General features: G+C 44.2%; 1 protein-coding gene across 1 annotated transcript in view; it reads right to left on the reverse strand.

The window, feature by feature from the left end:
- ADAMTS12 (ADAM metallopeptidase with thrombospondin type 1 motif 12) overlaps window positions 1–14,834 on the reverse strand; it is a 148,848-nt gene that overhangs the window by 24,185 nt on the left and 109,829 nt on the right. The window contains exons 15-16 of the mRNA XM_066615124.1: window positions 3,834–4,078; window positions 1,803–1,944 (exon numbers count right to left, since the gene is read on the reverse strand). Of these exons, the coding sequence (XP_066471221.1) occupies window positions 1,803–1,944; window positions 3,834–4,078 (387 nt within the window). The remainder of the gene's footprint in view (window positions 1–1,802; window positions 1,945–3,833; window positions 4,079–14,834) is intronic.

Below are 14,834 nucleotides of genomic sequence, written 5' to 3' on the forward strand. Positions count from 1 at the left end.
AAGTCAGCACTCCCAGTGAGCAAGAGCAGGAGTGTCCAGTGTTTTTGGCAGGAGGGCCACATCATCTCTCTGACACTGTGTTGGGGGCCGGGGGGGGGGAAAGAATTAATTTACATTTAAAATTTGAATAAATTTACATAAGTTTACGTAAATGAATATATTAAAGATGAACTTATAGGAATGAATGAAGGTCTTGCAATAGCTCAAGGCCTATAAAAGGCCTTGCACAAAGCAAGGCTGGCCTTTCCTTTGCTGCCGCTACTGCATCACAGACATGAAAGAGCAAGCAGTGGAGGGCTTGTCTCACAGCTCACGTGAGAGGTCAAACAGTCGCCCTCACGCTGAGAGCAGTTGCGTTGGGACAGTGCGGGCTCCAGTAAGTCTCCAGAGGGCCAGAGGCTCATTGGAGATAGGGGGCTCCCTGAGGGTCGCATTGGGAGTCCTCGAGGGCCGCAAGTGGCCCCAGGGCTGGGGTCTTCACTCTGCCCTGCCTCCTGATCTCTTCTCCCTTGTTGTTGTTGTTCTTGTTCTTGTTCTTGTTGTTGTTGTTCTTCTTCTTCTTGTTGTTCTTCTTCTTCTCCTCTCTCTCTCTCTCAAAGTGCTAAGCATAGGTGCCTGGTTATAGAACTACCTGCCACCCTCAGCCCTTTTCCTTGCCTCAAAGCACCAATTCTGGAACCACCTGCAACCCTTCTCCCCCATTCTGCTCTTCTTCCGCTGTAACCGGACTGATCTGCTCATGAAGCACCATGCTGTCCCTTTATCACAGTAACACTAACATGAAGTTGAGGTACAGTCAAGATCCCCATGAAGCTACTTTACCATCCACCATTGGCTTTATAGATCCTAACAGCCCAATCCCTAAACAGCCCCTACTGATGCAGCCGCACCATTGTAGAGTGCGCTGTATCCTGCATGGGGCAGTCCAGAGGCATCCTTGAGGTAAGAGAACTTTTGTTCCCATGCCCCGAAGTAAACTTCTGCTGCCTCAGTAGGTCTCCTTGAATTAGAAGCAGCTGTCCGTGGAAAATAAAGGAGAGGGAACAGGGTTAGGATCCAGTACATACCAGGGCTGCTGGGATTCACTCTCATTCTGCCTTCTGTTTGCTGCCTCCCTGCCCTGAAACTCCTCCATTCCTCTCCCTCCCATCCACCCCCTGCCCCTGCCGCCTGCTTTGTGATGGAGGTAACGAGCAGTGAGCCTCTGGCACCATCACCATTTGTAGCACTGCCCCCCAATTCGTTACTGGCAGTATGCACAGTATACCATCATGTGTGGCCATTTATGATAGCGGAACTGGGTTCTGCTGTCATAAAGGGAAGGGCAGCCCCAGTTAGTTAGGACTGGGCTGTAAAAGTGCTACATAAATGCTCAGTACTAACAGGCACGTTTTCCAAGAAGATTTGTTTTGCACACCAGCTGTTTGTCTTTTAAAAAGCGTGGGAAAATGTTGTTGATGATTGCAGCAAAACATGACTAAGTTCGCTTAATTAAATCAACAGGAGAAAAAAGCTCTCCACATTGTAGTCTGTAGGGGACAAAACCCAAGCTAAAAATGGTTTCACTTCAGGATCAACTAATGAATGATTAGCAGCCTCACAAGGCAGCTCTCAACAGGCTGGTGTTGTTGTTTTTAATATGGCTGATCCAAGAGCCTGTGGTTCCAGCTAGACAACTGCCATTGGCCCACTCCTGAGCAATCTATTTGTTCTCTAATTTTCATGCTGTTTGAATAATGAATGGCAAGACCAAATCTGCAGGAAGAGGGAGGGAGGGAGACAGCAGCACTTGTGTGTCTTACCCTTCCCACAAGTCACACTGCAACTTGTCCAGCTTCCATATTGCCAAACATACTCTGGCTCTTCTACTTCATTCTCAAAGCTCCAGTCTTTACGGACGGTATATTCATATTTTATTCCAGGGTTATTTTCCTGAAAAAGGAGCTGAAAAACAAGGAATAGGATTTGTATCATCAGTTTTTAAATACCAAACATGCATATAAACAATGTGGCTGGAACGATTATATATATAGTTGTAGCTTGGATCCTAAAAACCATAATCACTCTTTTGTTTATGAAATAGCACTTTCCCATCTCCAGCCAGCTGCTGCCCAAAAAGCCATTCCTTGACTTTGGAGGATTCTCCAGAACAGCCTGTGAGATGCAGGAAGATGGGTCTACAGCCTGATCCAGAGGGGTTCTTCTTATGTTCATGTGACATGACATGGAGGGCTGGGGTGGGGATGAGGAACTGGCAGAAATCTGAGAGATCGGGCTTTATTATTATTATTATTATTAACAGTATTTATATACTGCTTTTCAACTAAAAGTTCACAAGTGAAACTTGTCTTTGCCCAGTGAAAGTGACCTCAACTAAGTAAATGCTCCACTCAATTAAATAGTTTGTATGTTTAAGAGAATACTGGCAAAGCGCACTTCCTAGTGAGAAAACTAGCAATATATACCCAGTTCAGTAGGAATTCTCCTGACATTGACTATGATCCCTACACCTGATCTGTAGCCACCTGAATGGTGGACCTAATTCTTACTGAAGTGGTAAACTTGTGCCTGTTGTGAACTAGTTTAAGTAGGGAACTTGCATTACATGTCATGCTTCGTTATGCACTGATTTGGTATCCACTGATTTGACCACTAATGCTAAGACCCACATTTCAATGCCTTATAACAAGGGGAAAAAGCATCAAAATTCAATTTCCTATCTTCGTGCTGTTATAATTTCATTCTACTACATCCCTTTATTCACCCCATCTAGTGACTGAACGGTATAGTGTCTATACCAATGCATTCTGGGGCAACAATGGAGAAGCAAGAAACCTTTAAAGTGGGCCTTTAAAGCTATTTTTGAAGTGAAGGCCTTTAAAGCTATTTTTGAAGTGGGCCTTTAAAGCTATTTTTCCACTGATTTGGTATCCACTGATTGTTTTTTATCCACTGAGGGTTCCAGAACAAAACCCTAGTGGATAAGGAGGCACGATCTTTATTTTCAGAGAAAAATTCTGCCTTTTGGAAAAATCAGATTATCAGGAAGAGAAGTTCAAGTCTCATCTTCTCTTTGACAAGCTATTGATTTTTGTTTGTTTTTGTAGAAGCATTCAATCTCCTGAGCCTCTGCTTGGTGTCCAAAGTGCTGCAGCCCAGACACAGGCTCACCACCTCCATGAGAACTCAGTCTAGGTTCCCTGCAGTTGCACTTAATAGCTTTCACCAGCAAGAGTGACAGCTTCCACCTGCAAGGTCTTCTATAAGGTGACCTGATGCAGAAGAGGGAGGTTTGCCACAGCTTAAATATTTATATCAAAGAGAGAATTTTGGCAGGTGTAGAGGAATTTCCAGCTTCTAAACCAATCCTTGCAGCTGTGCGTTTCACATTCTGCTCAATATGCAGGTAATTAGCAAGTGAAGCTTCTCGAAAGCATGGATATTGGTGCTGCCAACCAAGCCATTGTAGTTAAAGCCATAACTACAGAAGCCAGTTCAAAGTTGACAACTGTATTTGTGAAATTGGTCATACAGGGGTGAGCAGTGGCGTAGCTGATGGGGGAGCGGAGCACTCAGCCTGGCAGGGAGGTGGGCGAGTGGCCCCTCCCTTCAGAGCTGTACAGCTCCTTTTTGCCCCCCTGCTGGGAATGGCTCTGAAGGGAGGGGCCACTTGCCCACCTCCCTGCCAGGCTGAGTGCTCTGCTCCCCTCTAGCTATGCCACCAGGGGTGAGAAAAGCTGTATCCCCTAAAATTCCCTCCTCCATGCCAAGAGTAAAACAGCAACATATCCCAAACTCCTTACCCAAATTTCTCATATGGGACTTTGTCTTACCTGCAGCCATAATGATTCATTTGTAGGTCCTGGAGCAGTGAGATTTTCCAGGTCTCCTTCCCTTTCATACTGAAATACTGTTCCTGCCACTTTATAATCTCCGTTCCACTGGATAATAAACCCTCCATTTAGGTAATACTTTGCTGGGTCCTTGCTCCTCAATGCAAGGAAATTTCCTGCTTCTGCCACCTCTACCACCTTGATGTTCCTTGCGCCTTTCGGAATCAGGCCAATATCGACATAGCCTATGGAGAAAGAAAGACAGGCATCAACTTTAACAGGAAAATGTTAATGTACTTTAGCTGATTCTAAAAGTTATAAATCTTAGCCCTGTTTTGAGAGCATATGCAGATAAGAATGTTTTAATAATAGGGCTGAGCCAAAATACTCCCCCAGCCCACAACTTCACCACCTTCTTTGCATGCTGTATAGATGTGGGGGGGGGGGCACCTGCAACTGCAGTCTTACCACCAGCGGCAGTAAAAGCTCTCAACAATTCCAGGAACCAATGGACCCTATTCTGTTACTGCTGATGATGTGTACGATTGACTGCAGTGGGACTCCAGAAGCTTACTGGGATTCAGATATCATTTGCCTTGCTTTGGTTCCTGCTGTGTTTTTAGTTAATTAGAATTGTATCCTGCGGTGTTATTTGTTTCCAAGTTGTTTGACTGTTTTTATTGCATAAGCCATCTTGATAATCCCTTTAAAATGGTGCAGAAAAGCAGCAATTATTTGAAATAAATACATAAATATAAAACAAACCCAGAATGCAAAACAGTGCTCAATGACTAGTCTTTGAATGCACATCAGTGAACAGCAACCAGCTTTTTTTAAAAAAAGGTTTTTAATCAGCATTTTAAAGGCAGCCAATCAGCACACAGCAAAGAGACAACAAAAAAAGAGTTCAGACATTAGCAGCAGCAGGTTAGAAATAATGGCTGAAAACAAGTATTGGGGGGGAAAAAAATTAGGAAACAGTAGAAGACAGACTTGTTCAAAATCTTCAGAAAGAAGTTTGTGCATTAAAAATTGACACCACAAAAAACTGGTACAATGTAAGTCAAAAACCAATGTAGATAAAGGGTCTTCCTGACTCTAGGATGTGCAGGGAGACTGGGGGTTTGGATCACCTCGTTTGGGGAAAAATAATCACCTCGTTTATATTTTCTCCAGATATTCAGTTCAGAACATGGATTCCTTTTTCGTAAGGGGGTTCTAATGACTTGCACCTTCAGGAATGTTGCTAGGAGTGCTGGCAAAATGAAACTAGGGATGTCATATTTTCAACTAGCTGTGCCATTAACAGCAGTTTCCAGACAGCAGTGATAAAAGTTCATCTCCGTGCTGTGAAAAGCTTCACCAGGCTTACTTCCACACAGCAAGCTTCTTCTAAAAGCGCAAAAATAGGCCTGGCTGGGTTCCTTTCTTGCCACGTTACTTGGCTTGTCAATCCTAACAACAACAGAAACCCTACCTTGGAAGAAGGCATCTGAATTCTTCATAACAAATCAATAACTTCATGTATGTACTTCGTGTAAAAAAAGTCTATACAGTATAAGATGGTACAAAATAAAATACATAAACTGTAATGCATCTGTAGAAAATGTGAACATAAAATACACAATCCTTTCATTCCATTTTAGGATTATTTCTACTGAGGATTGCCATTTTTTTTTTCTTATCCTGTTCCTGTGCATTTAACAGACACCTGACACAAGGAAAACGAACAGATTTGGCTTTCAACATCACTTATTTCCATGCCAGGAAGAGCTTCCACTGCTACATTTCTACCGAACAGGCTTCTGTTAAAAGCACAATACAGGATAAATTTAAAGAGACAGCAACTCTGCTTTAAAAAAAATATTTCCTTGCTTAACAAATATATTGGTAATCACAGAGTGCAGCCCTTGGACAATCATCATTTCTGTGTTAGGGTCAGCCAAACCACCAGATGACCTGATACAGTTTGCACCAGGGCGGGTGAAGGGAAGAATGGTGAATTTGGGGTGCCCTTCATCCTGAGTCAGCTGCCATCACCCTCCACCTTGCTGCAGACACCGAAAAGCAAGAAATACTCACTAAAAGCATTTCTGCTCACTAAAAGCAAGCAAGAAATGGATCATTGGCTTCGCTATCTCCCCCCCTCCCACCCTTATTCTTTCCTTGTATGGTTGGACTGCACAAGGAAGGAGCAAGGGGAGTGAGTCAGCCTACCACTGTCCATACCAAAAGGACTGTATGGGAAGCAAGAAGCTGCTTTGCTACCCCTCCCTTCCTTGCACAGTCCAGTGAAACATAAAAGAACCACGAAAGGAAGAAATGATGGGTTGTAGCTACTATTTTGGTTTTCCTTCCTTGGCATCCTTTTAAAACAGAAAGTGCAGTACATGCTGGGACTTCTCAGCATGACCTGCACTTCCTGTTTGTCTCGTCTCTAGAGCAGCTAGTTTCAACCACTGTGCCGCAGCACATTGGTAAGCTGTGAATGGTCTGCAGGTAAGCTGCATGGACTCAGGGGGGTGGGTCATTTATTAGTAGGACTGTTGAGGGATGTGAATTCCACACTAACAGTATGGTGTGCTTTGTCAATTGTCAAAAAACTGATGGTGTGCCTTCACAATTTTAGCACCTTGTCAGTGTGCTGTGAGATTAAAAAAAGGTTGAAAATTACTGCTCTAGAACAGTGTTTCTCAACGTTTGTACTCTGCTCTACCACTTTACATGGTCCACCTACTGGAAGTACCACTGGAAGTAATGAGCTATGGCATCTTTGCCAATTACCTCTGGGTTGGGAAGCCAGATGCAACATGACAACATCAGTAAGAGGCTCAGGGTGGACAGTAGGGCTTTTTCTAGTGTGGAAAGGCATGTTTTGGAGCCTCTTACTGCTGTTTGTTGTGTTGCGTTCCTGGTCTCACTGTCAGGTGGCAGGTGTTCATGGGTGTTCCACAAGTACCACCAGACACCACTTCAAGTACCACTGGTGGTACCCATTCCACTGGTTGAGAACCACTGCTCTAGAGGATCACCTAGGAAGGGGCTGAGGTGAGTAGCTGCTTTTTATCTTCCTTGGCCGGAGTGCGACATCAGACAGTGGCCTTGGTTTGACTCTGAATGTTCTCTGACAGATTGGTCATACCATAGCTGACAGAGGAAATATTGATTGAAGATACCAGACCCTCACACCAGAAAACACCGGACTGCATTTGGTTTTAACTTGGGTTTAACTTAATTAAACAGTAGTGACCAATTTTTAACTCATGAAACCTACTGAACACACCTTCCCTCCCTTGCCAGTCTGGGGTAGGCATAATAATAATAATAATAATAATAATAATAATAATAATAATAATAATAATAATAAAACCACCATCCAGGGTCAATTTGGATGACAGAAAAAAATTCCTATCCAGTCCTCGTGATGAGCGACCAGCTAGTCTCAGACTGTACATACCCATCATGGCTTATAACTGTGATGGAGTTTTCCTCTGGAAATCTGTCCAATCCCCTCTTAAAGGCATCTAGGCCAGAAGCCATCACCACACCCTGTGGCAAGGAGTTCCACAGACTAATTACATGCTTGATAAAGAAATATTTTCTTTTGTCTCCTCTGACTCTCCCAACACTCTGTGTTAGTGGATGTACCCTGGTTCTGGTTTTTTGTGAGAGGGGAAAAAAGCATCCCTCTATCCACTCCATCCATCCCCTGCATAATTTTGTATGTCTCAATCATGTCTCCCCCTCAGGAGCCTCTTTTCTAGACTGAAGAGCCTCAAATGCTGTAACCTTTCCTCGTAAGGGAGGTGCCAGTAATCATTTTGGTCACTCTTTTCTGCACCTCTCCTAGTTCCACTATGTTCTTTTTGACATATGCTGGCCAAAACTGAACTGAACTCCAGGTGTGGCTATACAATCAATTTGTACAATAGCATAATAATATTAGCTGTTTTATTCTCAATCTCCCTTTTAATGATCCCTAGCACAGAATTTGAGTTTTTCACTGCCACCACACATTGGGTCTACATTTTCATCGAGCTGTTCACCAGCACCCCAAGATCTCTCTCCTGAGTTGTCGAAGGAGAGACAGGAGAGATGTCCATCTCCTTTTGTTCCCTTTACTCCCCAAAGCATCTCTCCTCCTGTCTCACTTTCATTAGATTATGAGCCGAACATCAGTAGCAACCTAATAATTTTCTTTCTATAAAGAATCTGGTATATTTGAGATGCTCTTATAAAGAATAAACGATGATGACATTTGCATTTGAATAAACCATCCCACTGATTTGCATATGAATGGAAAGCCTGTTTGCATTATAGCAGTGCACTGCTCATAGGGTAGCACTTAGGTTATTGAGAATAGCTAAGTGAATGGAACAGCTCTTGGCAGCTCCCTGTTTTACAGCCCAATTCAAAATGCTGGTTTTAACCTTTAAAGCCCTAAATGGCTCAGGACCTGGATAAGGACCTGGGCAGGAGGTCTGGCTCAGTTGGTAGAGCTGCCGCCTTGTATGCCTGAAGATCTGAGGCTGCCAGTTCGAAACAACCGGAAGTACCGGAGAACTGACGACATGCTGATATACTGATGAGCTGACCCTTGGTGGCAGAGAGGAGTTGCCCTCAAGTGGAGCCTGGGAGACGAAGGGCCAGAGAGAGGCCAGACTGGGAAGGAATCCAGCTGGAACGAGGAGTTCTATGAAAGACTAGAACTATTCAATTGTAAAAATCCCTATGGGGGTTTAGAACAGCCTGCCTATGTAAACCGCCTTGGATTAAAGTCTGAGAAGGAATCTGACGACCAAAGAAAGGCGGTATATAAATACCTGTATAAATAAATAACCTAGGACTACAGTCTCCCACATAAGATTCTCTGTGTATTAAGATTATCCCTAGGGCTTTTATGGCCAGACGGTGCAGTGAGACAACCAGCTCAGGTGGTGACCTGCACCCACTTCTAGAGCATCCTCACCATTCCAGTGGCCACTAAGCCTCCCCTTATCTGGCAGCTCTCCCACTCCTCCTCCCTTTGCTTCTCTTACTCTGCTAGAATCTGGGAAAGAAGTTGGTGAATGGAGTAGTGATGGGCTACAGCAGACACACTGTAACCCATCGCCACTTGATTCCTCCAGATTTTTTTCTTCTTCATTCTGCTCTTTGAAAAGGCAAAAGTGAGGCACACAGAAAAAGTAGTGATGGTCGTGGTACCAACACTGGATTGGGGAGGGGGGGAGAGAAATGGGGACCACTGCAGAAAGCAGAGAAAACAAAGGGAGTATTTCATGGGAAGGGAAGAAAGAAGGTCACGGGAGGGGGAACAGAAAGAAGACATTCATAGGAAATGGGAGGAAAGGGAGATTGCAAAGAGACAGCAGGACAGTTTTAGGAGGGGGAAATTATCACATGGGGCACTGTGTGCTCTTGTGGGGAATTGGGCATAAGATCTGTGGGGGCAGGGGCAGTATCTTGCTTGGCTGGCTTCAGGGTCTAGGGCGATGTGGGCAAACCTGCCTTAGGACCCAAGCCTAACCAACTTTCCAGTGCCAGTGCAGTTGAAATGCAGACCTGAGGAAAGGGAACAAACATTCTTCTACCTGGAGGAGGCCTCTGTGGCTGTCCCCCTACCACAGCATGCAGAGCATGCACCTTGGCTGCACTGGCACTGGAAAGTTGGATAAGATTTGGCCCTTGGAGGCTTCTCTGTGGGTTCCCTGGTGACAGGAGTGAATGAATGGAAAATAGGCCATCTGTAGCTATTAGTCATGATGGTGACGTTGGAGCTTTCAGTTTGAGAGATTGGATGCTCCTCAGTATCAGTTGTGGAAGAAGGCTATTTCCTCTGGGTCTTTTGGAGGCATCTGGCTGGCTACTGTGGGAAGCAGGATACTGGGCTAGACAAGTTTTGGTCTCATCCAGCAGGACTCTGCATGTGTTCATCTTGATCAGGCTGCAGTTAAAAGCATAGTAGGACCAGAATAAAGCTGAAAACCCTGTATCCAAGTGCCTGTTCTCCTTTTGAGTGACTTAAACATAAGCAGGCTTTCAATGATTTTTCAAAATATTTTCATACAATCGCTCAGCTTTTCCTAACTTGGGCAGCATTATTCTAAGCTTGTTTGCATGGAAAACAAGTCCAATTGTGTTCAGCCTGGATTATTGGCAGGTAAATGTGAAAGGATTGCCGTTTGAGGGCCCAATCCTATCCTTTCTAGCTCTGGTGCAGCCGCAATCTCTGAGGTAAGGGAACAAATGTTCCGATACCTTGAGGAGGCATAAGTGACTGTCCCCCCACTGCAGGATGCCGCGCATACCCCAATGGTATTGCTGCACTGGCCCTGGAAAATTGGATAGGATTAGGCTCTAAGACTTTTTTTGTTATTCCATTTCTCATCGAAATAGTTCTAGTCCTAATATGATACCACAGTACTGATGAAAGCAAATAGGGAACTGCAAAATATTTTATAATTACAATACAACAGCAGACCATATGCATCCCATTAGAATGCAAAATGTATTTTATTCAACAGCAAAATATTTATTTCGGCATAAATCATTCATAGCCAAAAAACTTTTTTTTAAATGCACCTTGACAGCTTATAATTGGCTTTTTCTTTCTGCTCTTAAGAGACCCCATTCATCTTGGTCAGCTGAAAGAGATTTTAATTGAAGGAAGACATAGTACTGGTTTCCAAAAATGATGTGGCTTTTGAATTTTTTTTTTTTAAACTCCAAAGCTAATGTAGCTGTCTGGAGTTCACATCTTCGTTTTGTTTAAATACCTTCGGGTATTAAAGCGTCTAATGTGGCCCTCCAGATTATGCTGCAAATGTTGCATTCCAACAATTCATCTGTCACCTTAAAGCGTCAACATTGACAGACTTACAAACAGGTGTGAATGCAGAGGCCACGGAAGCAATTAACCTCTGTTTTCAATGTTTTCTCCCTAAAATTATCCAATGTCTTTAAGCAGTGACAAAAATCAACCCACACTTTGATCCTTCCTGTACTCTGAGTCCTTGATAAAATCCTTATGGAATATAGCCTCAATTTTTTTCCTCAAGTAGTATAACTCAACCAGGATAAAGCTGACAGTACATAATGAGAAGAGAACTGGGAACAAGGGCATCTACAGCCTCTGTCAAATAGGAAATCTCTGACAGTTTGCCCCAGTGATTGGGGCATTCAGCCTTAACTAAGTTCACAAAGCCTATGCACCTAACAGCGCAATCCTATCTTGCGCTGGAACAGGCAGGCCAGACCCACTGTATCCAGTGCAAGGTATGGGCCCAAAGTGGCTCAGCCGGAGGCAAGAGGAAACTCTTCCCCTTACCCCCAGGTAAGCCACCACAGCCCCAGTGGGTCTCCTCAGACTTGTGCCACCTTAGGAGGTGGCATAAGTCCAAGGAGAGCGAAGCGGCTTGCAGCCACTCTGTGCTGCTCAGGGAATGGGGTTGGGATCCAGCAAACAGCTGGGTCCCAGACCTGCCACCTGCCCGCCCCCAGCACCGCCCTCTGCCTGCCCTGCCCCCTACCCAGAACGTGGCCCAGCCCCCCAACCCACCCACCCCCAACCTCAGCCAACGCAACCCTTCCCATCAGAATCAGCGTGGAGGTTGGATTCAACCTCTGCAGGCCAGTGCGTGTCCCTGCACCAGCTCAGCTGACACTAGAGAAGGTGCAAATGTGCTTTACACACATTTGTGACCCTCCTGGGCCAGTGCAAAAGTCTTGCGCAGGCCCAAAGCACACTCTGAATTGCGCCCTAAGAGCAATTTTCCCCAGCTCTTGGGAAGGACTGAGGCATGATGGCAGAGCACAGACTTTGCATGTAGAAGGGCTCATTCTCCAGACAGGGCTGGGAAAGAGGAGAGCTACTACCAGACTATACAAGCAGTACTGATGAACCAATGATCTGACTCTGACCCTGACTAGGCACCTTCATATGCTCAAAACATTCTTCAAATTTGACGTGATTTCCCAGCATCTGTAGGAAGTAACTGTTCCTTTAAGGAAACAGGGACATCTTCAGGATTCAATAGGTGTGCATCTGCTTGGCAAATACAGGAAATCCTGCTTCTCCAACCACACTTTTTAAAATGAAAGAATTATCAGAGAGGACCAGATGAACTGAACTTTTGTAGGAAGCTTTAGATCTATGATTTATTTTCCCTGTTATCATACTCCATCAGAAACAGAGTCGCCTCTTCAGGCTGACATTTGCAACGGATCGCTGCATGCATGTGGGGCTGGATCAGGGTGTTTTGATAAGTAAGCTGAAGGCTTTTAAAGTCGACATACAGTCTCTGACTGTTATCACAAAGTGACTTTATACAGCCACATTTAATTCACTGAACTTAGGGTCAAGCAATACATGCATGTAGTGCTTTCTGAAGCATGTAATTACCCTAAGACACATGCTGCTTCAGTCAGATTTGCCACTACTGCTGTGTTTACTGCCGGATAGCCAAACACAGTTCTTGGGAGAATGACTGAATGTACTCAGATGACGTCTCAAACTTCTGTCAATGCTTTTTGTAAAACACCATAATTGTTTTGGACAACATCACTTGCCCCTCCTCTGATCTAATTTAAAATCCTTCAACTTGGGAAACCTGTGCCCACCAGTAATACTGTGACTTGCTTTTACTGTACATGGACCAGCCGTGGCCATGTCTCAAGTCGAAGATCTGCCAAATGGTCATCTGGCCAGTTGCACTCTATGGAGCTGAATGCTGGCCTGTGACAAGGGAAGTCGAACATCGCCTTGGTGTCATGGAGACAAAGATACTGCGTTGGATCAGTGGTATAACTCATTCTGACCACATCCACAATGACGACATACAGCAGCAGTATGGCAACGCTCCAATCACCGACAAGTTGAGAGAAATGCGGCTTCAATGGTACCGCCATGTTCTGCACGCCAACAGCGATACGCTGGAGCAGAAGGGCCCTCAGTAGCAGGTTAACGGCAAACTACTGAAGGGCCGGCCACACTGCATGGCGACATGAAAATCACCCGCCTACACCGAGACCAAGCCTGCAATCGAGAGAAATGGCGACTCCGATCCAAAATAGCGGACTCCGCCACCACACGGGAGAAATGCTAAAGAAGAAGAAGACAAAGACGAAGAGACCAGCCATGGCCATGCTTCATCTATTGCCTCCTGAACCAGCCGGAGGAGCAAAAAGCTCATCTTTACATTTTTAGATCCAGTTGTCTTACTGGTGGTGGTGGTTTTTTTTTTTTTTCAGCAGTTAGTGCCAGCTAGCAAACGCCACACTTTTTCTGGAATCTCCCTTCAGAAGGGAACTGTCTCTATGCAGCATCGTTCTATAGGGGCTTATGGGGAAAATATGGTAGTACTGAAACCTTCTTTTAAACCCCCCCCCCACTGAAATGATTAGTTTATGGCTTGAGGGGGGGAGGGGTTGGATTTGTCAAATCCAGATTTCTGTAATTTGTTAGGATAGAAACCTTTTTCCTTAGATGTAAATAGAAAAAAAAGAGAGGAGTTTGAATCAGGATGGTGGCAAGGAGTAAGGATTAAAAATACCCCTCGGCATCACAGTGGTCCTGATTTGTGAGTAAACTGATTCAGCTGCTGTTTAAGCTTTTTTAAAAAGTACGTAAATAAAGTACAGCACAGGTGGAATCTTGGTATCCACTGATTTGACTCACCACTGATACCAAAATCCACCTTGTAACAAGGAAAAAAGCATCAAAATTCAATTTCCCACCTTTGTGCTGTTAAATAATTACAATTTCATCCCACTAGAGCAGTGGTACTCAAACTTTTCTGGCCAGTGGCTCCCTTGACCCCCATGGCTGTTGGCCTTGACTCCCCATCATGTTCCTGACAGCTGGAAGTGACATCATTAAACAGGAAGTGGCCAGAAATATTAACTATATTAATATTAATTATATTAATCATATCATTAATTAAATGCAGATCTTAAAAATATATTATTAATACACAGCAATATACATGCTTTATAAATGATCAGCTACTGATGGAGTAAGTAGATTTTATCTGGTCCAGGAAGACTCATTTTTTTTAACTTTGTAAGCATACCAATAGAATTGTTTTATCAAATGAACTTTGTGAACAACCAGTCTGACCAACATTTTACACACACACACACACACACACACACACACACCCCTGTGGACCCCAATCCAACTAGTCATTTTTCCCATTCTCCTTGGATAGGATTGAACCCTTTATTAATTAAATTAAATTAAACTTTTCTAGCAGCTGGTAGGGAAAACAAAAATAGACCATGAAAATATATCAGAACTGATAAGGGTTTGGTTAGGAAGCTGATTTGTCTCCTATACTAGGAGATGTACAGCTCAAGCCTATGCATGTATACTCAGAAGTAAATCCCATTAGAGTCAATGGGGCTTACTCCCAGGAAAGTGTGGATAGGATTGGGCTGGCAATCACTTCATCAATGGCTGATAAGTATTCCCTTCAAATAGCAAGATTCATTACTTTAAAAATACAACCTCTCCTCTTCAGTCAAACAACAAGATTAATAAATCACTTTAAAAACAGTACCCTTTTTCTGCTTCTGGCCAAGTAAAGTGTGTGCTTGTCTCTCCCCTTCCCCCTTTGCCAACTGCATGGAAACAACTTTAAGACCCCTGGGAAGTATTTTATTTGGGGAGGGGGAGGAAAGCAGGAAGGTTTGGAGATTGAAAGGGGGAAGTGGAAGAGGGAGGGGGTTGAAAAGAGAGATTTCACTTTGATGAGAATCGATCCCAGGCTGGGAACTAGGAACCAACCAGACAAGGATCAAGGAGGGTTTCTTTCTGAAGGTCAGCAAGGACAAGGACTGCAAAATGAGCATGCTCAGTACTTTCCAGATGGGGGTTGGAGTCAAAGAGCTTTGGAAACAACATGCATGGAACACAGAAGGCAGCAGCCTCGAGAGGAGGGAGAAGAGGGCGGGGCGGCAGCAGCCACTCTCAGAGGGAGCAGCTGAGCAACTCCTGTTTCT

This window comes from Tiliqua scincoides, chromosome 2 (assembly GCF_035046505.1).
Source record: "Tiliqua scincoides isolate rTilSci1 chromosome 2, rTilSci1.hap2, whole genome shotgun sequence".
NCBI classification, from domain to species: Eukaryota; Metazoa; Chordata; class Lepidosauria; order Squamata; family Scincidae; genus Tiliqua; species Tiliqua scincoides.